The sequence below is a fragment of the Panthera pardus genome, unplaced genomic scaffold (assembly GCF_024362965.1).
Source record: "Panthera pardus isolate Hobbes unplaced genomic scaffold, ASM2436296v1 HiC_scaffold_24, whole genome shotgun sequence".
Lineage (NCBI taxonomy): Eukaryota > Metazoa > Chordata > Mammalia > Carnivora > Felidae > Panthera > Panthera pardus.
The window spans coordinates 137,097,180-137,122,494 of NW_026526810.1; the positions used below are offsets into that span (position 1 = coordinate 137,097,180).

At 44.0% G+C, this 25,315-nt stretch overlaps 1 protein-coding gene across 9 annotated transcripts in view; it reads left to right on the forward strand.

Annotated features, from left to right (window-relative positions):
- KLC1 (kinesin light chain 1) overlaps window positions 1–25,315 on the forward strand; it is a 66,415-nt gene that overhangs the window by 4,103 nt on the left and 36,997 nt on the right. For all 9 annotated transcript variants that reach the window (XR_008417382.1, XM_019434133.2, XM_019434134.2 and 6 more), the window contains exon 2: window positions 23,750–24,011. Coding sequence is in view for 8 of the 9 variants with exons in the window: in XM_019434133.2 (XP_019289678.1) it covers window positions 23,751–24,011 (261 nt within the window). In the remaining variant the exon portion in view is untranslated. The remainder of the gene's footprint in view (window positions 1–23,749; window positions 24,012–25,315) is intronic.

Here is a 25,315-nt window from a genome sequence, read left to right on the forward strand (position 1 = left end):
TATTAAAAAAATTTTTTTTAATGTTTATTTTTGAGAGAGGGTGAGTGGGGGAGGGGCGGGGGGGGTGGAGACAGAATCCCAAACAGGCTCCAAGCTGTCATCGCAGAGCCCAACACAGGGCTCAAACTCACGAACCGTGAGATTATGACCTGAACTGAAATCAAGAATCAGACGCTTAACTGACTGAGCCACCCAGGAGCCCCTCCCCCCAATTTTAAAAAATGTTTATTTTTGAGAGAGAGACCAACGAGTGTGTGTGTGTGGGGGGGGGGGGGGATGCAGAGAGAGAGAGAGAGAGAGAGAGAGAGAGAGAGCGCGCGCGAGCAAGAGAGAATCCAAAGCAGGCTCCAGGCCTTGAGCTGTCAGCACAGAGCCTGATCCAGGCTCCAACCCACGAACTGTAAGATCATGACCTGAGCCAAGTCAGATACTTAACTGACTGAGCCAATGCAGGCACCCCAGTCTTAGCTATTTTTAAAAATTCACTTTTTTTTCATTTATTTTTTTTTAAACTTACGTATTTTGAGAGAGAGACACACACACAGCGTGAATGGGGGAGGTGCAGAGAGAGGGAGAGAGAGAATCTCAAGCAGGCTCCACACCATCAGCACAGAGCCTGATGCAGGGCTCGAACTCACAAACTGAGATCATGACCTGAGCCGAAACCAAGAGTGGGACATTTAATCGACTGAGCCACCCAGACACCCCCAACAATTAACTCATTTTAATTGAAGTATAGTTGACGTACAGTATTAGTTTCAGGTGAACAACATAGTGATTTGATGGTTAGAGACAGTACAAAATGCTCACCATGATAAGTGTACTTATCATCTGTCAACATACAAAGTTATTACAATACTATGTTTTAACTAAATTTTGAAGGCAGATGAAAGCAGTTTGGATCTGTGCTTTTAAATATGCTTGGGGGTGCCTGGGTGGCTCAGTATGTTGAGCATCTGACTTCGGCCCAGGTCGTGATCTCACAGTTGGTGGTGGGTTCGAGCCCCTTGTCAGGCCCTTTGCTGACAGCTCAGAGCCTGGAGCCTCCTTCGGGTTCTCTGTCTCCTTCTCTCTCTGCCCCTCCCTGCTTGCACTCTGTCTCTCAAAAATAAATAAATGTAAAAACAATTTTTTTAAATATGCTTGGTATGATGTCCATACTTAAAAAATAAAGCAGGTGGGTTAATATCAATAGAACAAGCATTTTAAGTTGAGTGAAGTGCATATGTAAAGTATAAGTTACTTCCTTGGTTCTAAAATATCCCAGTTACTTAAGTTTAAGCCTTGGATTGTTCCTTGATTGTATAAGGTGTATATTTATGTCCCAGCCTCTCTGAAGTTCCCTATACCACTACTAATAAAACTGATAATAGTGACGTTAACCCCAAACCAGTTAAAATTGGTGCAGTAGTACTCCTCTCCATTCTACTGTGGAGGGAACTGAGGGTCAGAGAGGGCGAGTTACTCAAACCAGAGGTGCGCAGCTGTGAAGTCAGGCCTCTAATTCAGGTATTTTTGCTTGTACACTTCAAGCTTTGAGTCACTTTGCTGTCAGGAATCACAGTAATGCTAGGCTGCAGTTGCCTTCACCAGGGAACTCCTTGGCCAGTTCCATTTCGGAAGCCCAAGTGATGCAGTGTCCGTGGTGACTCCTTGGGGTCTCTGGCTAATGTGTACCGTTTCAGCCACCACATTGGCATTGTAGTGTTTGTGTTCTCCACAGAGTCTGGTGTGGAGTAGGTGACCAGTTAAAAGCTGCTTGTCAGGCCTTCCTTTTTATGGTGAATCCAGGTGGGCTGTTTTTCCTTAAGTGCACTTATTCTGCCTGCTTTTTTTTTTTTTTTTTTAATGTTTATTTATTTTTGAGACGAAGAGAGACAGAGCATGAGCAGGGGAGGGGCAGAGAGAGAGGGAGACACAGAATCCAAGGCAGGCTCCAGGCTCCGAGCCATCAGCACAGGGCCCGACGCAGGCCTCGAATTCGTCAACTGTGAGATCATGACCTGAGCCAAAGTCGGACGCTCAACCGACTGAGCCACCCAGGCCCCCCTTATTCTGCCTGCTTTAAAAGGATTTGTAGTACTGACCAAACAGGGGGAAAATGTTAATTTCTTTTTTTTTTTTTATTTATTTATTTTTTTAACGTTTATTTTTGAGACAGAGGCAGAGCATGAACGGGGGAGGGTCAGAGAGAGAGGGAGACACAGAATCCGAAACAGGCTCCAGGCTCTGAGCGGTCAGCACAGAGCCCGACGCGGGGCTCGAACTCACGGACCGCGAGATCATGACCTGAGCTGAAGTTGGCCGCTCAACCGACTGAGCCACCCAGGCGCCCCAGTTAATTTCTATTCTTTTACAGATATGGTAAAAAATTAACTATATTTACATTGTTGTGCAACTGATGTCTAGAACATTTTCATCTTGCAAAACTAAAATTCTACGGCCGTTAAATAACAGCTTTCCATCCCTGACCTCCCCACCTTCAAACACAGTTCTTTCTGATTCAGTGAATTTGACTACTTTATTATTTTTTTAAAAAGTTCATTTATTTTGAGAGAGCGAGTGGGGGAGGGGCAGAGAGGGAGTGAGGGAGAATCCTAAGCAGACTCCATGCTGTCGGTGTGCAGAGCCTGATGTGCGGCTCAAACCCATGAAACTGAGATCATGGTGTGAGCCAAAATCGGGATCTGACACTTAACCGACTGAGCCACCCAGGTACCCCACTGGTCTGATTTTTATAAACACAGGTTCTTCCTATTCTAGAATTTCACGTAAATGAGATTATACAATATATGTATTTTGCAGCCAGCTTCTTCCAGCATACCATTTTTGGAATTCGTCTGTGTTGTTGCCTGTGTCAGTGGGTGGTTCCTTTCTGTTCCTGAGTAATGTTCTGTTGTATGGATGTGTACCACACATAGTTTAGCCATTTTCCTCCAGATGCACATGGCCGGGGCGGGGGGGGGGGTGCTCTTTCCTGTGTGAGACCATGTGGACATAACGTTTTCGTTTCTTTTGGATAAATAAGGAGTGGAATTGCTCGTAGCATAGCTGTATGATTAACTTTTAAAGAAACAGACCCAAAGTGCTTGTACAGTTTACGCTTGGACCAGCAGTGTGTGAGTGTTCTCGTTCTCTGCGTCCTCTCTGGCCTTTGCTATCACTTGTCTTTATTTCCACAGTCTAGTGGATGTGTAGTGGCACCTTGTTAGGGGCTTTGTGAGCATTCCCTGATGACTGATGATGGGCACTTATTCATAGGTACCTGCTTTTATGACATGTCTGTTGAGTCTTATCTGTGTAGAAAGGTTGTGTTTTTATTATTGAGAATAATAATTCCTTACGTATTGAGTATGAGTCTTTTTGCCAGATGTATACGTTGCAATTATTTTTTCCCAGTCTAGGACTTAACTGTATGCTTTTTGACTGTGCCTTTAATAACCACTAATTTTAAATTTTGATGAATTCTACTTTGTCAATTTTTTTCTTGTATGGTTCTTGCTTTCTGTTGTTTTAACTGCTTTTAAATCATTAAAAGATGTATGCTTTTTCTGGAAAATGAAAGATGTGAGGTATAAGTAAGTTGTCTATCTTCCCATTTCCTTTCTCCCTAGGGAACTGAATAAAATACATATGTATTTTTTTATTTAAAATTTTTTTGAAAACTTTTTTTTTCTTAAGTTTATTTATTAATCTTGAGAGAGAGGGAGAATGTAAGCAGGGGAGGGGCAGAGAGAGAGGGAGAGAGAGAATCCCAAGCAGGCTCCGCATTGTCAGCCCAGAGCCTGATGGTGGGGCTGAAACTCACAAACCGTGAAATCATGACCCGAGCCAAAATCGAGTCAGATTACTTACCCAACTGAGCCACCGAGGTACCCCCAAATATATATTTTTTTAAAGATTTGATTTGATTAAAAAAATTGTTTTTTAATCTTTATTTATTTTTGAGAGAGAGACAGAGCATGAGCAAGGGAAGAACAGAGAGAGAAGGAGACACAGAATCCGAAGCAGGCTCCAGGCTCTGAGCTGTCAGCACAGAGCCCATCGCGGGGCTCAAACCCATGAACTGCAAGATCATGACCTGAGCTGAAGTTGGACGCTCAACCGACTGAGCCACCCAGGCACCCTGATTTGATTTTTATTTTTATTTTTTATTTAAAAAAAATTTTTTTTTAATGTTTATTTTTGAGACAGAGAGAGACAGAGCATGAATTGGGGAGGGTCAGAGAGAGAGGGAGACACAGAATCTGAAGCAGGCTCCAGGCTCTGAGCTGTCAGCACAGAGCCCGATGTGGGGCTCGAACTCACGGACCGTGAGATCATGACCTGAGCCGAAGTCGGACGCTTAACCGACTAAGCCACCCAGGTGCCCCCTGATTTGATTTTTAAATAATCTCTACACCAACGTGGGGCTCAAACTCACAACCCCGAGATCAAGAGTCTCATGCTTCATGGACTGAGCCAGCCAGATGCCTCTTAAAAATCTTTTAATTGTGGGTGCGCCTCGGTGGCTCAGTCAGTGTCTGACTCTTGATTTTGGCTCAGGTCATGATCTCATGGATTGTGGGATCAAGCCCCACGTTGGACTCCCTGCAGACATTGTGGAGCCTGCTTAGGATTCTCTCTCTTCCTTTCTCTCTCTGCCCTTCCCTTGCTTGCGTGCACTCTCTCAAAATAAATGTAAAAAAAAAAAATTTTTTTTTTTAAATTATTTTAGAGGGGCGCCTTGGGTGGCTCAGTCAGTTAAGTGTCCGACTTCAGCTCAGATCATGATCGCACTGCTAGTGAGTTCAAGCCCCGCGTTGGGCTCTGTGCTGACAGTATAGAACCTGGAGTCTGCTTCCAATTTTGTGTCTCCCTCTCTCTCTGCCCCTCTCCTGCTCATGCTCTGTCTCTTTCTCTCAAAAATAGATGTTAAAAAAAAGTTTTTTTTTTTTTTTAATTATTTTAGAGAGAGACAGACAGAAAGTATGTGTGCAGGAGCGTGAGCAGAGGAGTGGCAAGAGGGAGAGAGGGAGAATCGCAAGCAGGCTCCTTGCTGTCAGTGCAGAATCCTACGCGGGGCTCAAACTCATGAACTGTGAGATCATGACCTGATCCAAAATCAAGAGTTGGACACAGCTGACTGAGCCACCCAGGTGCCCCTGTCCTGTTTCATTTTGAAATAAAAATGCTGTTTTTTAACCACATCATGAATGCTCTATTTTTTTTCACCCAGGCTCCCATAACACCCTGTTTTTTTGTATTCTCTTAGTCACACGGTCCGATGAAGCTGTTTTTCCTTTTTGTTTGTTCAAAGACTTGTAATAGAGACATCTGCATCATTTGGGCTTACTCATTCTTGATTTAGGAAAAAGCGTGTTCTCCTATATTTTCATGTAGTACCCTTTTCTGTGGTTTGTCATGCTTAAAATTTGCATCTGAAGAGATGTCTCATGGCAAATGGAATGACCTAATGCACTGCCCATCTGTGGCCAGGAGCCCTGCTTGGCAGTGGGGTGGGCCCCTGACCAGCTAGTGGGGGACACAGCCTTCTTGTAAAACTCTTTCTTTAGGTGCTGTCTGGTCATTGACAGGCAAAGCCAGTGTGCACACTGGGGTATGTGCACACTTCACATAGTGGTGTGGTTAGGTTATTGTGGAGTTAGAAGATCTGTGTACTTAGAGGTGGACTGATTTCAGAACAGAACCACAGTTGACTTTTTTGAGCATGGCTGTGGGGAAAGAACCCAGGGAGTTCTGACTGCCTTCGTGTCTCGAATTCTGCAAGCACATCGATAGATTCATCGAAGAGGCAGATGCATGCCTCCAGTTTTATCCAGTGGTTTATAGTTTTAAGATGGAAACAAATTCCTAGACGTTACAACGTCTTGGAGTCGTTAGTATTGAAACATCCACTTCACAGATTTTTGTGATTTTTTAGGCCAGCACAATTCATTCATTCAGCTTATTCTTGTGATTTAAGTTTAGAAGAAGAGATGAAAGGATTAGATTAAATTTTTTTTAATGTTTATTTTTGAGACAAAGAGAGAGAGGCAGAGTGCTAGTGGGGGAGGGGCAGAGAGCGAGGGAGACACAGAATCCGAAGCAGGGTCCAGGCTCTGACCTGTCAGCACAGAGCCCGATGCGGGGCTTGAACCCATCAACTGTGAGATCATGACCTGAGCCGAAGTTGGATGCTCAACTGACTGAGCCACCCAGGCACCCCGAAAGGATTAGATTAAGTTAGGTTAGGTTTGAGGAAGATTAGATTGGAGGAGGTACAGTATACAAGAAGAATATGATGAGTCCATAAAATTTCCATTTTGTAATGGGTTTGTGGCAAGCTCTGGAATTGTCTCTCTCAGCTGTCTCTGTCAGTTCATGGCCCAGAGATGAAGTTTCTCATTAGGAGGTTCCTGATGGAGCATATCCTCCCTTGAGTGGAATTTAGTGACTCTTTTTTTTTTTTTTTTTTAATGTTTATTTTTGAGAAAGAGAGAGTAGGGGAGGGGCGGGGGGGGGGGGGGCGACAGGATCCAAAGCAGGCTCCATGCTGTCAGCACAGAGGTGCTTGAACCTTTTGTGGGACTTGAACTCACGAACCATGAGATCATGACCTGAGCCAAAGTCAGACGCTTAACTGACTGAGCCACCCAGCTGCCCCAGAATTTTTTTTTTTCCTTCAGTTAATGATACGTACCAAAGAAAATAAAACACAGAACCCCACTTTGGAACCTAATCTATTTAGCTTTGTCAAGAAATCATAGAAAACTTCGCTTTTCACTATTTTTATCCTATGTTCCCCTTTGTTAAACAACTAAAATCTCAAGTCCTCTTCAGTTTATTTAGTGACTTCCAAAAACAAAACACATTACCTATTGTGACTAAAAAGCAAAGTGACCAATGGTAATATTAGAGGTAAAAATGTACTTATGTTTTGGCTCTGAAGTTGCAGGACAAAAATTATATGGTGCAGAATCAAAGGGGGAATATTACTTGAGTCAGAAGAGGTGAAAGTGGGCGCCTGGCTGGCTCAGTTGGAAGAGCATGTGACTCTTGATCTTGGGGTTGTGAGTTCAACCCCCACAGTAGGCTACGGATTACTTAAAAAAATGTGAAAACAAACAGTGATTCTTGAGTTATTTATTATTTTGAGAGAGAGAGCGAGCAGAGGAGGAGAGAAACCCAAGCAGCCTACTTGCTGTCAGCGCAGAGCCTGATGCAGGGCTTGAACCAGTGAACTGTGACATTATGACCTGGGCCAAAACCAAAAATCCGGTGCTTAACTGACTGAGCCACCTAGGCACTCTTGATTCTTGAATTTTCTGATGTTTGCTTTTCTTTTTGGTGGAGGCAGGAGAGGGTAAACGGTGGGGAGGAGAGGTGTTATTCCCCTAGCTTGTATAACAGTTAAGGTTCACATTTTAAGCCAAATCCAAAAAGGCCTCCTAGGGTCTTTCAATCAACTTCCAACCTTGACATCTTTAGATAAAAAGACAAATGATACACCCCTTTATAGGCTCACAGTCCTGACTTATTTTGTTTTCTAAATATAACACAGTATTATTATAATAAATATATTTTAGACAGCTGCATATTGCCTACTCTTTCCCAAATAAGAATCACTAAATTTGGGGCACTTCGGATTCTGTATTTGCCTCTCTTTCTGCCCCTCCCCTGCATGTGCTCTGTGTCTTTCTCAAAAATGAATAAATATTTTAAAAATTAAAAAAAATTCTGGGTATATTATACTGAAATGTTTCTATTATGAAAAAATTCACAGGGTCACACAAACTTCTGATTCTAGAATATTAAAAAAAATTTTTTTTAAGGTTTTTATTTATTTTTGAGAGAGAGAGAAAGTCAGAGCGTGAGTTGGGGAGGGGCAGAGAGAGACACACACACAGAATCTGAAACAGGCTCCAGGGTCTGAGCTGTCAGCACAGGACATGATGTGGGGCTCGAACCCACACACCATGAGATCATGACCCGAGCCAAAGTCACACACTCAACTGACTGAGCCACCCAGGCGCCCCTAGAATATTGTTTTTAATGTTTATTCATTTTTGAGAGAGGGAGAGACAGAGTGTGAGGGGGGGGAGGGGTAGAGAGACAGGGAGACCCAGAAACCTAAGTAGGCTCCAAGCTCTGAGTTGTCAGCACAGCCTGATGTGGGGCTCGAACCCACGAACCATGAGATCATCACCTGAGTGGAAGTCAGACGCTTGGCTGACTGAGCCACCCAGGTGACCCTGATTCCAATATTTTTATAACCCCAGAAAGAAACCCTGAACCCATTAGCAGTCAGTCACCACCCTGCTTTCCCTCCAGCCCTTGGCAACCATGAATCTACTTCTGTCTCTGTAGACATTTCATATAAATGGAATTATGCAATATGTGGCCTTTTGTGTCTAGCTTGATTCACTTAAGTACATGTTTGTGAGGTCCAACCATGCTGTAGCATGAGTCAGTATTTTGTTCCTTTTTATAGCCAAATAATACTCCATTGTGTGGATAGACCACATTTTGGCTGTTACGAATAATACCAAACTACTGGTGTGAAAGTTCTACATTTGTCCAGCATTGGTTTTGGACCATTTGTGTGCAGGTTTTTATGTAAACATGTTTTCAGTTTTCTTGGGTATTTACCCAGTGGTGGAACTGATTGGTCCTTCACTTAATTTAAAATTTTTTTTTTTTTGAGAGAAAAAGTGTGTGTGTGTGTGTGTGTGTGTGTGTGTGTGTGTGTGTGTGTATGAATTGGGGAGGGACAGAGAGAGAGGGGAGCCCAGGCAGGCTCCATGCTGAAAGTGCAGAGCTCAATCTCATGAACCATGCATGAGATCATGATCTGAGCCGAAATCATTTTAAAGTTTTGACACTTGTGTTACTTAATGCACAACACACTCTGTAATCTTGAGTTCCATGATACTGAATGTCTTGGTCTGTTTGGGTGGCTATAACAAAATACCATAATCTGGGGGACTTATGAACACCATGAATTTATTTCTCATTGTCCTGGACTGGGAATTCCAAGACCATGATGCTGGTAGATTCAGGGTCTGGTGAGGTTTGGTTTTTGCTGCATAGATGGCTGTCTTCTGTGTGTCCCCACTTGGCGGAAGGGGTGAGGGAGCTCTGTGGAGTCTCTTTTATACGAGCACTGATCTCATTCCTTAGGGCTCCACCCTCATGACCTAAGTACCCACCTCAAAATAGCATCACCTTCGGGGTTAGGTTTCAACATACGAGTTTTGTCGGGACACAGACATTCATTCAGATCATAGCACTGAATATTTCCTTGAATACAACTTCAGTCATTTGGTATAGGCTCATTAGAGGTTCTCTGGCTGCTTCTCGTTTCTCCCTCTCTGTGCCTAGTGCTCAGTCCGGCGTCTGGTTGTGTGTAGAGAGATGGGCTGTGAGTCTAGCTGGCTGCGTTTCCCACTGGTTCAGCTCACATATCTCTTGGGAAAACATCTCGGTCGTGATGTTCTGCTACCAGTATTGGCAAAGTAAACATTTATCTGTTCTTCTATCTTATTTTTCTTTTTCTGTGCTAGACTTTGTTTTTCTAGGAACTTCATTTCATAGTCAAACTGTCAGGGGCGCCTGGGTGGCTCAGTCCATTGAACATCCGACTTCAGCTCAGGTCATGATCTCGCAGTTCGTGGGTTCAAATCCCACGTCGGGCTCTGTGCTGAGAGCTCAGAGCCTGGAGCCTGCTTCAGATTCTGTCTCCGGCTCTCTGTGCCCCTCCCCTGCTTGTGCTCTGCCTCTCTCAATCTCTCAAAAATAAATAAAGGTTAAAAAATTAAAAAAAAAAAACCTGTCAGAATAATTCATGTTTCTTTCTTGGCTGTCCTTCACTCTGTCGTTTTTTTCTATCACATTCTTTAAAAAAATTGAAATTTAAGTCCCGTAAAATAAAAGTTATCATTTTAAAGTATACAATTCGGTGAATTTTTTCTGTATTTTGGGCAACCGCAACCACTGATCTAATTCCACACGTCTTTTAAATATATATATATTTAACTTTCTTTACCACATTAGTTCTTTCTTTCTTTCTTTCTTTCTTTCTTTCTTTCTTTCTTTCTTTCTTTCTTTTCTTTCGAGAGTGTGAGCAGGGGAGAGGGGCGGGGGGGGGGGGAGAGAGAGAGAGAGAGAGAATATCTCAGGCAGGTTCTGTGCTCAGTGCAGAGCCCAGTGGGGGGACCGTGAGATCATGACTTGATCCAAAATCAAGAGTCAGATAGATGCTCAACCGACTGAGCTACCCAGATGCCCTTTTTTTGGTTAATTTTTGAGAGGGGGGAAGGTTTGTTAAAATTTGTCAAACTATTGAAAATTGTATTCCCTGTTTGTAGAATGTGCGTGTATAATCTCATTGTCTGTAGGCAGTATAAATCTCATGTAAGTATAAAGGGAGTATAAATGTATGAAAAGATCAGGTGGTAGAGATGGGAAATAACATTACATGAAAATTGATAATTTGGTATGACAAAAATTCAGTATGTATGATCTAGTATAATCTTTAAAAAGTGCTTTTAGCGTCCACCCAGTTCTGGTTTAATTTCTCTGTCTTATAAAATATTCAGTGTATTCAGCATTTCTATTCTTGTCTCACTTAGGTTGGTCTATTTTTATTGTGGCCGAAGTTTCAAATCCTTTCTATATTTGAGGGTTTGAGATGTTCCTTTGCCTGCAACCCCAGGCAGTCCGGAGAGGTGCTTGTCTGTTTTCTGGGTGAACCAGCAGAAGCACAGGGTGCTTGTGGTGTGTGTACGCGTGCGTGTACAGCAGTGTGGTCACTAAATCAAAGGTGCACCTGAACGCGGTGGAGGGAGCTTGGATTCTGTTCCTGTTCTGGGTAGTGTGGGCTGCGTGTCTTCAGCGGTCCGTCTCCTCATCTGTAAGCGGGAATTGTAATGATTGTTGACTAAACCACTTACAGACTTTGTCTTTTGTCCTTCTAAAACAATACACGTGGGGCCCCTGGGTGGCTCGGTTGGTTGAACGTCTGACTCTTGATCTCAGTTCAGGTCTTGGTCTCAGGATTGTGAGTTTGAGCCCCGCGTTGGGCTCCACGCTGGTAATGAACCCTACTTAAAAAAAACAAAAACCATACCCTTATGGAAATACTCCAGAAACGAAAATCCTGCACAGATGTGAGTTCTTACTATGCATAGCACGTGTATGCTTTCCCGGTTTTGTCTTTATCAAAGTTACATGCATACTTTTTTGTATTCTTTGTAGGTAGATTTTTAAAGAACAAACTTTTTAGGATAGTTTTCTGTTGACAGAAAAGTTGGAAGACAGTACAAAATCCCTGCATGCCCGCACTCAATTTCTCTTAATGTTAACATTCTACATTATTACGGCACATTAATGGCAACTAAGGAACTAGCATTGGTACATAATTTTAACCAAGCTCCACATTTTATTTGGATTTTACTAGTTTTCCCCTAATATCCTTGTTCTGTTCAGAACCCCATCCAGGACACCGTATCACACGTAGCCATCGTTTTTCCTGGTCTGTGAAGTACTGGCCAGTATTTTGTAGAATAGCTCTCAACTTGCGTTTGTCTGACATTTTCCTCATGGTCGGACGGGTTTGCAGGTTTTGAGAAGAAGCTCGCCGGGCCCAATTTTGGTTTCCGAAACCATTTTACCATCAAACAAACCAAGGCCCCTTCAGATAATGGCTGATTCTAGGGCTGGGGCAGGGAGAGTACAAGACGAGCCTGGGACATCTTGTGGTGCTAGAAAGTGCAGAAGTGCTCAAAAAGCAAAGGGGGGTAGGAGCATGTGAAAAGAACATGAGAGCCAGTTGACAGAACTCTCACTGGCCCAAACTGAGACGGTTTGAGCCACAAAATAAATAACGTGGTGTGTGTAATAACGAGTATTCTTTAGATAAAACCTGAAGTATAAAACAAACCGCTCCTGTCCATATTGACATTGATGATTAAACAAGTAAATGAGGGATGAGGCAGAGAGGAGACACTGTCCTGTACAGAAGAACTCCAGACACCTTATAATCCCTCTTCACATTCGCCCTCCCCACCCCTCTGGGGGTGGGCTGCCCCCCTAGTGACGTGCTTCCTGCAGATGAGCGTCGAAAGGACAGCTGGAGTGGGTGTGTCTAGTGGAGGTAATCCTGGCCAGGGGAGGCCTGCACAAACCACGGCAGCCGGTGGTCAGGACTGGCACCGTTGCCTTTTAAGTCAGGGGGAGCACAGGGACTCTGGCTGTGATGCAGTGAGAATGGTACCCGTGGGTTTCAGAGTCACATAGTTTCATAAGTGTTGGTTGTTGCCACTGGCTTGCTCCCCCTTTCCTTCTTCCTAGAAGTAACTTTTTGTTGTTGTTGTTGTTGTTTTTTAATTTTTAATCTCTTTCTTTCTTTTCCTCTTTCCCTCTCTCTCTCTCTCTCTTTCTCTCTCTCTTCCTCTTCCTCTTCCTCTCTCTCTCTTCCTCTCTCTCTCTTCTGCTTCCTCCCTTCCTTTCTTCTTTCTTTATAATGTTTATGTTATTTTTGAGAGAGAGAGAGACAGAGCCCGAGCGGGGGAGGAACGGAGAAAGAGGGAGACACAGAATCTGAAGCAGGTTCCAGGCTCTGAGCTCTTAGTACAGAGCCCGATGCAGGGCTCGAACCCACAAACCACGAAATCATGACCTGAACTAAAGTCAGATACTTAACCAACTGAGCCACCCAGCCCCCAGTAAACATTTTTTTAAAGTTTTAAAATTTATTAGGGGAGGTGAATGGGGGAGGGGCAGAGAGAGAGGATCCCAAGCAGGCTCTGTGCTCTCAGCGCAGACCCCACCTGGGGCTCGATCTCACTAACCCTGAGCCGAAATCAAGAGTCAGATGCTTAACTAACTGAGCCACCCAGGCACCCGTTTTCACTTATTATTTTAAAATTATTAAAAAAATGTATTTATTTTTGAGAGAGAGTGCAAATGCATGAGCAGGGGTGGGTGGGTAAAGAGAGGGAAACAGAGGATCCGAAGTGGGCTCCACGTTGACAGCAGAGAGCCCGACATGGGGCTCGAACCCACAAACTGGGAGATCACGACTTGGGCCAAAGCTGGAGGCTTAACTAACAGCCACCTGTGAAACGGTCCCGTTTTCACTTCTTTTAAGTGAAATACAATTTTTACATAATTACTGCTGTTTCTAAATAACAGGCTTATGTTGCTGTCTGATGATTTTTTTTTTTTTTAAGATTTTACTTTTAAGTAATCTCTGCACCCAACGAGGGCCTCACACTTACAGCCTTGAGATCAAGAGTCCGTGCTCTACTGACTGAGCCAGCCAGGCGCCCCTGATGGTTTTTCAGTTTTTGATTTCCCGTTCTAGATAATTGGGACTGAGCTCTTTCTTTGCTTCGCTTTACCACACAGGTGCTCCTCCTTTGCATCTGCATAAGCTCCCGCAGAATTTAAATTTTGTTTAGGTGTGTCTTTACCGTTTATATTCTTATGACCGTATAAATGCCAGAGCTGATTTATGTAATGAACTGTGTGATTGCTTTTCCTATTTGACCTTTTGTTTCCTTAGGAGTTAATTATCTTGTTTTCATTTCCTTTGTAAGTTGGCGCTGATTCACCCGCCGTCTCCAGCACTCGTCCGGTGGTGGGTGCAGAGCCCCGTCTTCCCCCCGGGGGACCCTGTGCCCTGTGTTCCATGTTTTCTTCTTGACTTCTCATTTTGCTTGAGCGCATCTTCCTGTAGCCTGAGAAATGGTGCATGAGAGGTAAAAGTTTGTGAGACCTTGTATGTCTGAAAATGTTATTATTCTGTCCCCATGGTTGATGGAGAGTTTAGCTGGCTTTGGAATTGGAAATTGGAAATAATTTTCCTTCAGAGCTTTGGAGGCATTTGTTTAATTGCCTTTTGCTTCCAGTTTTGCTCTTGAGAAGTCTGAAGCCATTCTGATTGTTTAATTCTGTCTGTATGACCCCTACCCCTGAGCCCCTGGGAGCGTGTAGGAGATATATATCTATATCTGTTCTGTATCTATATATTTAAGTTTATTTATTTTGAGAGACAGAGACAGTGCAGGTAGAGGGAGAGAGAATAGAGAGGGAGAGAGGGAGACAGAATCCCAAGCAGGCTCCGCACTGTCAGTGCAGAGCCTGACCTGGGGCTCCAACCCATGAAACCATGAGATCATGACCTGAGCTGAAATCAGGAGTCAGATGCTCAACCGACTTGAGTCACCCAGGTGCCGTAGGATATTCTTTTGTCACCACATTTTTATTTTCTTTAAAAAGTGTTTTTTTCATACGGTCCACATCCTATGCTTAGGACAGTGTCTGGCATAGGTAGAGTTGGTGCCCAATAAATAATTAACTGTCACTGAGCTGGTTGCACCTCTCACCTCCTCCTTTGGAGGCCAAGGCCTAGCTGTTGGTGTTCTGCAGGCCAGGTCGTAGGTGACCGTTGGATCCTTCAGCCTCTCACGTTGCCTCGCTCAAGTTCCTGCGGCTCACCCGCCATGGCTCAGTGGACATAGCGGGGCTCGATCTCATGAGTGAGATCATGACCTGAGCCAGGATCAAAAGTTGGACGCTCAACCGCCTGAGTGAGCCACCCACATGCGCCCAGAATTGTCCACTTTAAATTTGTCAGTTTTCATCATCCCTAACAGGAGTTGATTTTGTAACACTGAAGATTTCTCTTAGTCACTGGTGTGTTAGAGCGAGTAAACTCAGTCTTGGAGCACTTAGCTGGCTCAGTTGGTAAACGTGTGACTGTTGATCTTGGGGTCATGAGTTTGAGCCTCACGTTGGGTGTACAGATTACCTAAAATCAATAAATAAAATTTAAAAAACTCTCAGTCTTTGCCTAACAGACCGGTTATGTTAAAGGACAAATTAAGAGAATAATTTCAGTATTAGTAGGGGCTATTTTCAATTTTGCATATTACCTCTGCTTGGAGTATTTCAGAGTAGAAGTAAAGCAACAGAATATGCAAATTAATATTGCTGTCTGGTATTTTTGTCATACTTGAGTAATGGTGCGTTAGTGATATGCCGGTGTATTAGTTACTGCTAGTCGTATCTTTAGTTACTGTCAAGGTCTAAATCCTCTCCTTATGTGTATTCCGAGAAATTCATGATACAGATGAAGATGGATGGTTCAGTTGCGTTGTCCATTTATTTCAGGTTTGAGCATGTAGGGATTTAATTTTCTTTTTATTTTTAATGAAAAAAAATTTAACGTTAAAAAAATTATTTTAGAGGGGAGAGAGAGCATGCAAGGGGGGGGAGGGGCAGAGGGAGAGAGAGAGAGCGAGAAAATGAGAATACCAAGCAGGCTCCACACTCAGCACAGAGCCCCATGCAGGCCTTAATCCCATGACCTGAGCCGATATCAAGAGTGACCTGAACGGAAATCAACAGTGGGCTCGGTGGACAGGGTGCTCAACTGACTGAGCCACCCAGGCGCCCCTAAATTTTTTTCTGGGAGGGGGTTGGGAGGGAAGAGGGAGAGGGAGGGAGAGAATCTGAAGCAGGTTCCTGCCCAGCGTGGAGCCCTGTGCAGGGCTCGACTTCATGACCATGGGATCATGACCTGAGCTGAAATCAAGTCAGACGCTTAACTGACTGAGCCACCCTAGCGTCCCTAATTTCTTTCTTAAATCAAGGGCCTGTTTTGGTTTCCTGTATTTCCAAAGGGAAGTCAGGCCTTTGAAAGGACAACATTGTATAATTGACCCTTCAATAACACAAAGGTTCTAGGCCTCGACACCCAACACCTGACAGCCCCGTACAGTCAGAGATCTGCCTGTAACTTTGGACTCCTCAAACACTTAGCTACTAATAGCCCACTGTTGACTGGAAGCCTTGCTGATGACATAAATAATTGATAAACATGTATTTTATGTTACATACACTATACGCTATATTCTTACGATAAAGTAAGGCAGAGGAAAGAAAACTGTTAAGAAAACCGTAGAGAAAATTATTTACGTTACAATACCATAAAATATCCATGTAGACGTGGACCTGCACAGTCCACACTCGTGTTCACGTGTCAGCTGGACTCCCTCACTTCTGCCCTCCGGTAGTTCATAAGAGAGCATGTCTGTTTTTACTGTTTTTCAACTGGCATCTTAGAAATAAATATTGCCGAATTTTGGGGTTACAAAATGTTACATGTAGGATTTAACTGGGGATCTGAATGCGGAGATAAACTAGGTTTCTTGGGTGTTGTGTCACATGAGTCACATGAGTGATGTGAATCCTTGGATATGAGAGTCGTGTGTCTTAAAAATACACATCAAAACCATTATACTACCCAATAAAAATAGCAAAGATTGAACCATGATTTAAAATAATGGAGACAAAAGTAGTTCTAAAATTAAAGAAAGGTGGAAGATCAAGCTTTAGGATTATTTTTCTCTTTATTATTTTAGGTAGTGACTTTTGTAATCTGTGGACACAGTACAGACTTTGTTGAGGATTTGAATGAGACAAGCAGTGTAATAGACCATAATAGCTTTGCCTGTTGAACGGTGGATTTGAGAGGTTTGACCATAAGAAGGGCTTCTCTTGTTTAAGGAGCTTAGTTCAGATGTCAGATTTGTCAGGTGCTGTGTTGGAGATTATGCATTGAGCACTGAGTTCTTTTGCTTTCACAGAGCAAATAATGGGACTTCAAAGAGTTCTCTCTCTCTCTTTTTTTGGAAGTAAAAGCATAGACATAATTTTCCATGGCTAGTAAGAATAACCTGGGGCCACATATTGAGTGTGTTACTCAGAAGGGAAGTGGGAGGGGAGTATTTGAGTACCATGTTCCAGGTGGGTTGGCTGTCTGTTGCCCCTTACATGTGGGGATTGAGGCTCCAAGAGGTTCCATGATAGGTGAGGGGATAATAGGGAGTTGGAATCAGATGTGCTGGCTCCCAAGGCTGGTTTATTCATTCATTTTAAAGTTTTTGTTAGGTTGTTTAAGTAATCTCTGCACCCAACCCGGGGCTTCGAACTCACAACAGGGAGATCAAGAGTCACACGGTCTTCCACCTGAGCCAGCCGAGCACCCCGTGTTTCATTGATTTATTGAGCACATACTTCCTGCATGCCCGTGGAGCAGCAGGCATTGTTCTGGCTGACTCATTGTTCCAGAATCACTGGGAAGCACACACAGCCCAAGAGTTGCAAGAAAGTCTTAGGGATGCTGTGGTTGCTAGGCTGACAAAGTGTGGCGTTTGAGCAGACGTAGAGTCCCAGTATTTTACCCTTTAGAAATCAGTGTAACCGTTACAAGAACCCTTTCAACTGAGAGTTTATTTGGCAAACTTGAGAAGTTTCTTATTTTAAGCGAACTCTTACCTATCTTTCTTTTAGTTTTCTGCCATTTTGTTCAGGGACCGCTCTTTACCTTCACCTAGATGCATATATGTCTTCGCCTGAGGTTTCTTCTAGTTTCTTGTGGCACTTTCTTCACTTAATTTTTTTAATCAAAATGGAATTTAGTGTACAGTGACGGTAGAAATACAACACTTTTTTTCCCCTTTAGCACTCTTTTTTATATAAGCTAGGTCATAATGACTTAGCCTAGAACTTAAGAGAGCTACGGAGCAGTCTAAGCATGTATGCTGCTGTGGGTTTCCCTCTGAAGAAGTGGCATGTGTAGGTCTATTTATATGATGGTGGGTTGGATGAGGGGGTATGGAAACTGCTATGATTGAGGGGTACCTGAGGGTGGCATGAGGTATGAGCTCGGGAAATGGAAGATTTGGAGAGTCTTCTGACTGAACCACAATATTTGAAATGTCTAGTAAGATAGTAAATATATTCTTTGTTTATATTAGAGGGGAGAAGTTGCCTCAATGGATAGAAATTTAAGGAGGGAGATTGAACTCAGCAAAAGGAATAACTTTCTGACTACCTATCCGAGCAGTCTAACAAGGAATCAGCTGTCTTGCAAAGTACTGAGGCCCATGTCAGAGGTGTGTCTGCAGGTGTTGAGCGGTCACTTATCAGGGATGTTCCTGATTGCTTAGCTCCCAGGTGGAAACTGCACTGATCACGGTCAGCCACTGTGCCTGGTGACTCAGCTGCATTCTCCTGTGCCTTTAACTGCCCGGACAGTAGGCCCCCTCTAATCCCTGGGACCCAGGGTAGTTTGGGGACTTCGCCTGTGCTGTGGCGGTGGAGCCAGGCTCTGCACCTGCTTGCTCTGGATTCTGAGGCCCATGCTTTCCACATAGCACCCCGTCCTCTCAGTGCCTTTTTTTTTTTTTTTTTTTTTTTTTTTTAGTTTATTTATTTTGAGAGAGAGAGAGGGTGTATTAGTCGGGGAGGGGCAGAGAGAGAGAGAGAGAGAGAGAGAGAGAGAGAGAGAGAATCCCAAGCAGGCTGCACACTGTCCGTGCAGAGCCCAGTGTGGGGCTCTAACTCACAAACCTCGGGGTCATGACCTGGGCTAAAGTAAGCCCTGTAGGCGCCCATCATCTCCGTTCTTAAGAGAGCTAAGTGCCTCCCAAGAGCATTTGGATTCTTAACTGATTTTCTGTTAAGAACAAGTTAAAAAGAAATCTACCTTAACTGCTCCCCCACCCTTTTGTTTGTGCCCGTCCAGATACATTTGTATTTATTATCCTTGTCTGTGGTTAAAGCCTGTACGAGAGTGTGAGCACGCCGTGCAGTGTCACCAGTTCTGTTGCATATTCCCTGAGGAATTCAATTTGGATTTCTTTTTTTAAGTTTGTTTATTTTTAGTAATCTCTACACGCAACGTGGGGCTCAAACTCATGACCCTGAGATCAAGAGTCACACGCTCTACCGACTGAGCCAGCCAAGTGCCCCAGATTTGGTTTTCTTCAAATGTGTTGACTTATTCTTTAAATGTATTTACTTACTTGAAGTATCACCTCAGTCAAACGATTAAATTTTCCCATTTTGTTGTGATTTTTTTCCTGTCTATGAATCCTACCTGGTAGGATTTTGCTATTCCTGTTTAAACTCTTTGCCCCTCCCCATTTTTTCTCTTTTGCATAAGCAAAACTGCCCTCTCTTCCCCTTTTATCAGCCTCCACTCGAACCTCTAAAGATAGGACACTGACCATCTTTGTGATTGGTTGGGATTTAATTTTTTTTTTTTTTTAAGTTTTAAATGTTAGATCTGCTATAGTTAACATGCAGCGTGATGTTAGTTTGAGGTGGACAATATAGTGATTCAGCAGTCGCATAGGTCCCCTGGTGGTCATCCCAAGTGCACTCCTTAATCCCTATCACTTACTTCCCCCATCCCCCCATCTACCTCCCTGCTGGTGACCATCGGTGTGTTCTCTGTAGCTACGAGTCTGTTTCTTGGTTTGCCTCTCTCTGTCTTTCCTTTCTTGGTTTTGTTTCTTAAATTCCACATATGAGTGAAATCATATGGGATTTGTCTCTCTCTGACTTATTTCACTTAGCGTTACACCCTCTAGATCCATAGAGGTTGCAAGTGGCAAGATTTCCTTCTTTTTTTTTAATGGCTGAGTAATACTCCATTTTTGTCCATTCATCAGTCCATAGACATTTGGGCTTACCATAATTTGGCTATTGTTGATAATGCGGATGTAAACATTGGCGTGCGTGTATCCCTTCAAGTTAGTGTTTTTATATTTTTCGGGTAAATACCTGGTAGTTCAGTTACTGGATTGTAGGGTAGTTCTGTTTTTAACTTTCTGGGGAATGGACAGGATTCATGGACATTGACACTATTTACTGCCCATTCATGCCGAGATAGGTGGTTTGGGTAATGAAGTTGCTCTCACTTCTCACTAGAGTCTCCAGACTCTCCTTTGCATCCCCGAGTTTAATAGTGTCTGAAAAGACTCCGAGAAGGTGCTGGCTAGGTGTTCTGCTTTCCAGGGAGAGGCATGAGCCTCATTCTGGCAGGGGGCTAGGGAAGCAAGTGCAGCGTATCTGCTGGGCTGTGATCATGCCACCACCACCGAGTTGTCTTCCCTTTCCTGGCACTGCCCGGCCCCATTCATTCTCCCCGCCGGCTCCTGCCTTCAGAATGCAGCTGTCCTCTGGCTTACTCCCCTGGACTCTGGTCTTGTCACCACGAGCCTCGAGCACCATGACCTGTGGCCTGACGAGGCTGCTCGCAGGCAGTGGGTGCTTTCCCGCCTCTGCCCTGGCCCCTGTTGCTCCCCTGGCTGGGAGTGCCCTCTGCACTCCCGTCTGGAGGAGATGGGCTCATCTGGTAAGACTGCCTTGCCTCAGGAGCGGTTTCTTCGTGTGTCTGGCCTCCCCTCTCCAGTGGAGGTGCCTGCTGTCCCCCCCCCCCCCCCCCCCCCCCCCCAGTTCGTGCTCCCACCTCGCAGGTCCCGACAGTGCCTTTAGCTCTTGCTGCTCGTATATGTTTAGTTTATCTTCTGGTAGCCTGTGGGTCCCAGCTGTCTGCATTCTAGGCCCTAGCGTGGAGTTTCAGTAAGACACTTGGATCTTCTAGTTTGGGGCAAAAAAGACTAAAATGCTGAATCATTTGGAAATTGCTGCCAAAAGTGGAGAGGGAGGTCTTCAGTTTGATTTTCCTCTTTTCTCTAGAGACACCTGCTCTGGACATCCACCTCTTCACCATCCTCCTCACTGTGCATGACGATCAGGCTGACACTTTGATGTAGTGCCGTTGAGATGTGAGCATTGGAAGCTGCTCCTGAAATGTTTTGTTAATTTGTTCAGCAAATATGTAGTTAGCATTTACTGTGTGACAGACTGGGACCAAGGCGGCCTGCTCTCCTGGATTTGCAGTGGGGTTGGAGAGCCATAAAGTAGATACATGACAGATGTAATGGTAATACAGACTGTCAGGTAGAGGAGTTACCTCTGTTCTTTTGTTGTTTTCTGAGTTCTTTGTGGTACAGAGGTGGATTTCTCTGAATAGTCCTACAGAGATAGCCTCTAAATTTCAAGAGAAATTGGCTCTCTTTATTTTCATCTGGTCAGTTAAAAGGATTACTGGTTTTTTTTTTTAATTTAATTTTTAATTTTTAAAAATTTACATCCATACTAGCATATAGTGCAACACTGATTTCAGGAGTAGGTTCCTTAGTGCCCCTCCCCCACTTAGCCCATCCCCCCCCACAACCCCTCCCATAACCCTCAGTTTGTTCTCCATATTTATGAGTCTCTTCTGTTTTGTCCCCCTCCCTGTTTTTATCTTATTTTTGTTTCCCTTCCCTTATGTTCGTCTGTTTTGTCTCTTAAAGTCCTCATATGAGTGAAGTCATGTGATTTTTGTCTTTCTCTAATTTCACTTAGCATAATACCTTCCAGTTCCATCCACGTAGTTGCAAATGGCAAGATTTCATTCTTTTTGATTGCTGAGTAATACTCCACTGTGTGTGTGTGTGTGTGTGTGTGTGTGTGTGTATACACACACACACACACACACACACACACCCCACATCTTCTTTATCCATTCATCCGTTGATGGACATTTGAGCTCTTTCCATACTTTGGCTTTTGTTGATAGTGCTGCTATAAACATGGGGGTGCGTGTGTCCCTTCGAAACAGCACACCTGCATCCCGTGGATAAATGCCTAGTAGTGCAATTGCTGGGTCGTAGGGTAGTTCTATTTTTAGTGTTGTGAGGAACCTCCATACTGTTTTCCAGAGTGGCTGCACCAGCTTGCATTCCCAAGGAATTGACTTTTTGCAGTTATGCAAAAATAGCAATGTTCCACTGTAAAACTGTGTGTACAGTTATTAACATGGCCCTTTCATTAACTGCTTGGAGCCTTTACTCCCAAATCCTGGAATGAGTGGCCTGTATTTGGTATTTTGACACTGCTTCCCTTTACACACCACTATCAGTACCTGTGTTCACCAGGTGGTCTGCCAGGGCTCAGGAGCTGCCCTAGGGCCTGTGATTTAGTGGGGCATGAGATAAAGTCCCTGGCCTTTTTTTTTTTTTTTTAACGTTTTTCTTTATTTTTGAGAGAAAGAGACAGAGTGCCAGTGGAGTAGGGGCAGAAAGAGGGAGACAACCGATCTGAAGCAGGCTCTGAGCTGACAGCGGAGAGCTCAGTGTGGGGCTCGAACTCATGAGCCATGAGATCATGACCTGAGCTCAAGTTGGACTTCTAACTGATGGAGCCACCCAGGTGCTCTGAGTCCCTTGCTTTTTATTTTTTTGTGTGTTTTAAGAGCTTATATATTTGTTTTGAGGGAGAGAGCAGGAGAGAGTGCACGGGGGAGGGGCAGAGAGAGAGAGGGAGAGAGAGAATCCCAAGCAGGCTCCATATGGTCAGCACAGAGCCCGTCGCAGGGCTCCATCCCACGAACTGTGAATCATGACCTGAGCTGAAATCAAGAGCCAGATGCTTGGAGCACCTGGGTGGCTCAGTCAGTTAAGTGTCTGACTTCAGCTCAGGTCATGATCTCACAGTTTGTGAGTTTGAGCCCTGTGTTGGGCTCTGTGCTGACAGCTCAGAGTCTGCTTCCTATCCTCTGTTCCTCTCTCTCTGCCTCCTCCCCCGCCCCCTCAAAAAATAAACGTAAAAAAGTCAGATGCTTAACCAACTGAGCCACCCAGGTGCCCCCCCCCCCCCCCCTTACCTTTTAAGTAGAGCTTACATTCAAGGCTGGAAGGCAGTATGTGGAAACAAACAAGATTTCAGGTGGTGCTAAGTGCTCTGGAGGAAATTACTTTGATGTGTAATCTGACTTCAATCCCTGTCTGTGAACAGCCTTTCTTTTTTAAATGTTTTTTTTTTTTTAAGATTTAAAAAAAATTAAAAAAAAAATTTTTAATGTTTATTTACTTTTGAGATAGAGCGTGAGCAGGGGAGGGGCAGAGAGAGGGAGACACAGAATCCAAAGCAGGCTCCCGGCTCTGAGCTGTCAGAGCCTGATGCAGGGCTCGAACTCAAGGACAGTGAGATCATGACCTGAGCCGAAGTCAGAGGCTTAGGCTTAACCGACTGAGCCACCCGGGTGCCCCATAAAAATCTTTTTTATTTTAAAGAGGGAGAATGAGGGAGGGAGGGATGTTTAAAAACATCCACAAACCTAGACAGTTGGTAAAGTGGGGACAGTTGCTTAGTGTCCACAGTCACCATGATTTTGCTGATGCTGTTTTATGCCCCTTTCATTTTTCTTTCTCATTGTAATTTTAGAGCCCGTTCCAGACACTGTATGATTTCATGAAATGTTGTTGGCCTCTCGGCTATTCTGATCCCAGAGGCCCGCGGGGCCCCCGTTCTCCTTGAGTCTTTACAGTGCTAATGATCCTGCTCATGTCACTCTCTCACCGTGTTTCAGACGGACCTAGTCCTTCTCCTGCTACTCTGATTGTTCCCATGTTCCTTTGCTGGTTTTCTTCCTTCTTCCAACTGTGACCACTTCTCACGGCTTTGTCTGGTAAATATGTTACCAAGAATTTACTGTCCTTTCTGCATTTCATTAAGGGGGAAAAAAGCTTGCAAACATTCAGAGAACTTTTGTTCACTGAGGCTTTGTGCTTTGGAAATGCCATTTGGTGGTTTTGCTGCTTTTAATCTTTGGCATTAATTTCAGTTGCTGTCATTTGTTCCATTAAAAAGAATTCAGACCTAAGCCAGAAAAATAATTAAATTGGTCTGCAAAGGGAAAACAAACAGTACAGTATTTCAACAAGTCACAAATACATGTTTATTATTCACCTAAAAAAATGTTAATTTAAGACTCTTCACACAATGTCTTTTATTAAAGATGTAACATAAATCAAACCTGTAATGAGATACCTAATTTGTTTTCCTTTTTCCATTCTAGAATGTATGACAACATGTCCACAATGGTGTATATAAAGGAAGACAAGTTGGAGAAGCTTACACAGGATGAGATTATTTCTAAGACAAAGCAAGTGATTCAGGGGCTGGAAGCTCTGAAGAACGAGCATAATTCCATTTTACAAAGTTTACTGGAAACACTGAAGTGTTTGAAGAAAGATGATGAAAGTAATCTGGTGGAGGAGAAATCAAACATGATCCGGAAGTCACTGGAAATGCTGGAGCTTGGCCTGAGTGAGGCACAGGTATACGTGAGGTCGCCTCAGACAGGAACATGCACTTGACGGTCTGGAGAAATGGAGACTTCATCTGAAATACGTAGTTTAATTAAACTAGAGGGAAGATACTTACAGAATAACATAGATCAGCTTGTATGTAATATAAATGGTGATTGATTTGGGTATGTGTGAGTTTTAACAAGTAGAGGCAGTAAAATGGAGGTAACCCTGTTTGTCATTTAGGATTTGATTTTGGCCGCATGTGTCATAAATGAAAACAGTGGCTTAAACACAGACACGTATAAGAGAAATACCAAGGTAGGCCTCCCCAGACAGGTTGTGTAGCTGCACAGTCCTCGGGGATGCCCAGGCCTCTGCATTATGCTGCACACGGCTTCTTTTGTGGAGTCAGAGCTGCAACCTTTTATGGAGTCCAGCTGCAGCCACATGACCACATTCTAGGATAGGGAAGGGACAGGAAGGGTGTGCCTCCTCCCTTTACTTCCTCCAGCTGGTACACAGCATTGCTTACGTTTCTTTGGCCACACCTTGTTTCATGGCCACACCTAGTTGTGAGGGAGACTGGGGAATGCTGCCCTGCCCACTTACATTTCCACCTTCTTAAGCCTGAGGAAGAAGGGAGAATGGATATTGGCCAACAGCTAATAGTCTCTGCAGTACCCTAAGACAAGATTGCTAAACCTTTGTGGGTTTGTTTGTTTTTTAAGGGCTTATTTATTTATTTTTGAGAGAGAGAGGGCAGCGGAGGGGCAGAGAGAGGACAGAGGACGCCAAGGGAGCTCTGTGCTGATAGCAGAGAGTTCCACGTGGGCCTCAAACTCACAAACCGTGAGATCATGGCCTGAGCCACCCAGGTGCCCCTAAACCTTTGTGTTTTTTTTTTTTGTTTTTTGTTTTTTTTTAAATGTTTCTTTATTTTTGAGACCGAGAGAGACAGAGCATGAACGGGGGAGGGTCAGAGAGAGAGGGAGACACAGAATCGGAAGCAGGCTCTAGGCTCTGAGCTGTCAGCACAGAGCCCGACGCGGGGCTCGAACTCACAGACGGTGAGATCATGAACTGAGCCGAAGTCAGAAGCTCAACCGACTGAGCCACCCAGGTGCCCCTAAACCTTTGTTTTTTGAGTAAACCTTTGTTTTTATCATGCTGGACATACAGGTGAAAAATTAGAAACAGCTAGGTGGTAACTGTTCCCCTGATAACTGTTGGCTCTGCCAGCACATTTCAGGTAAAATTACATACACTGAAATTTGGCCTCTTTTTTTCTTGGCTCTCCTCTTGTGCGGTGAATGAAGAAAGAAGTGGGGCCT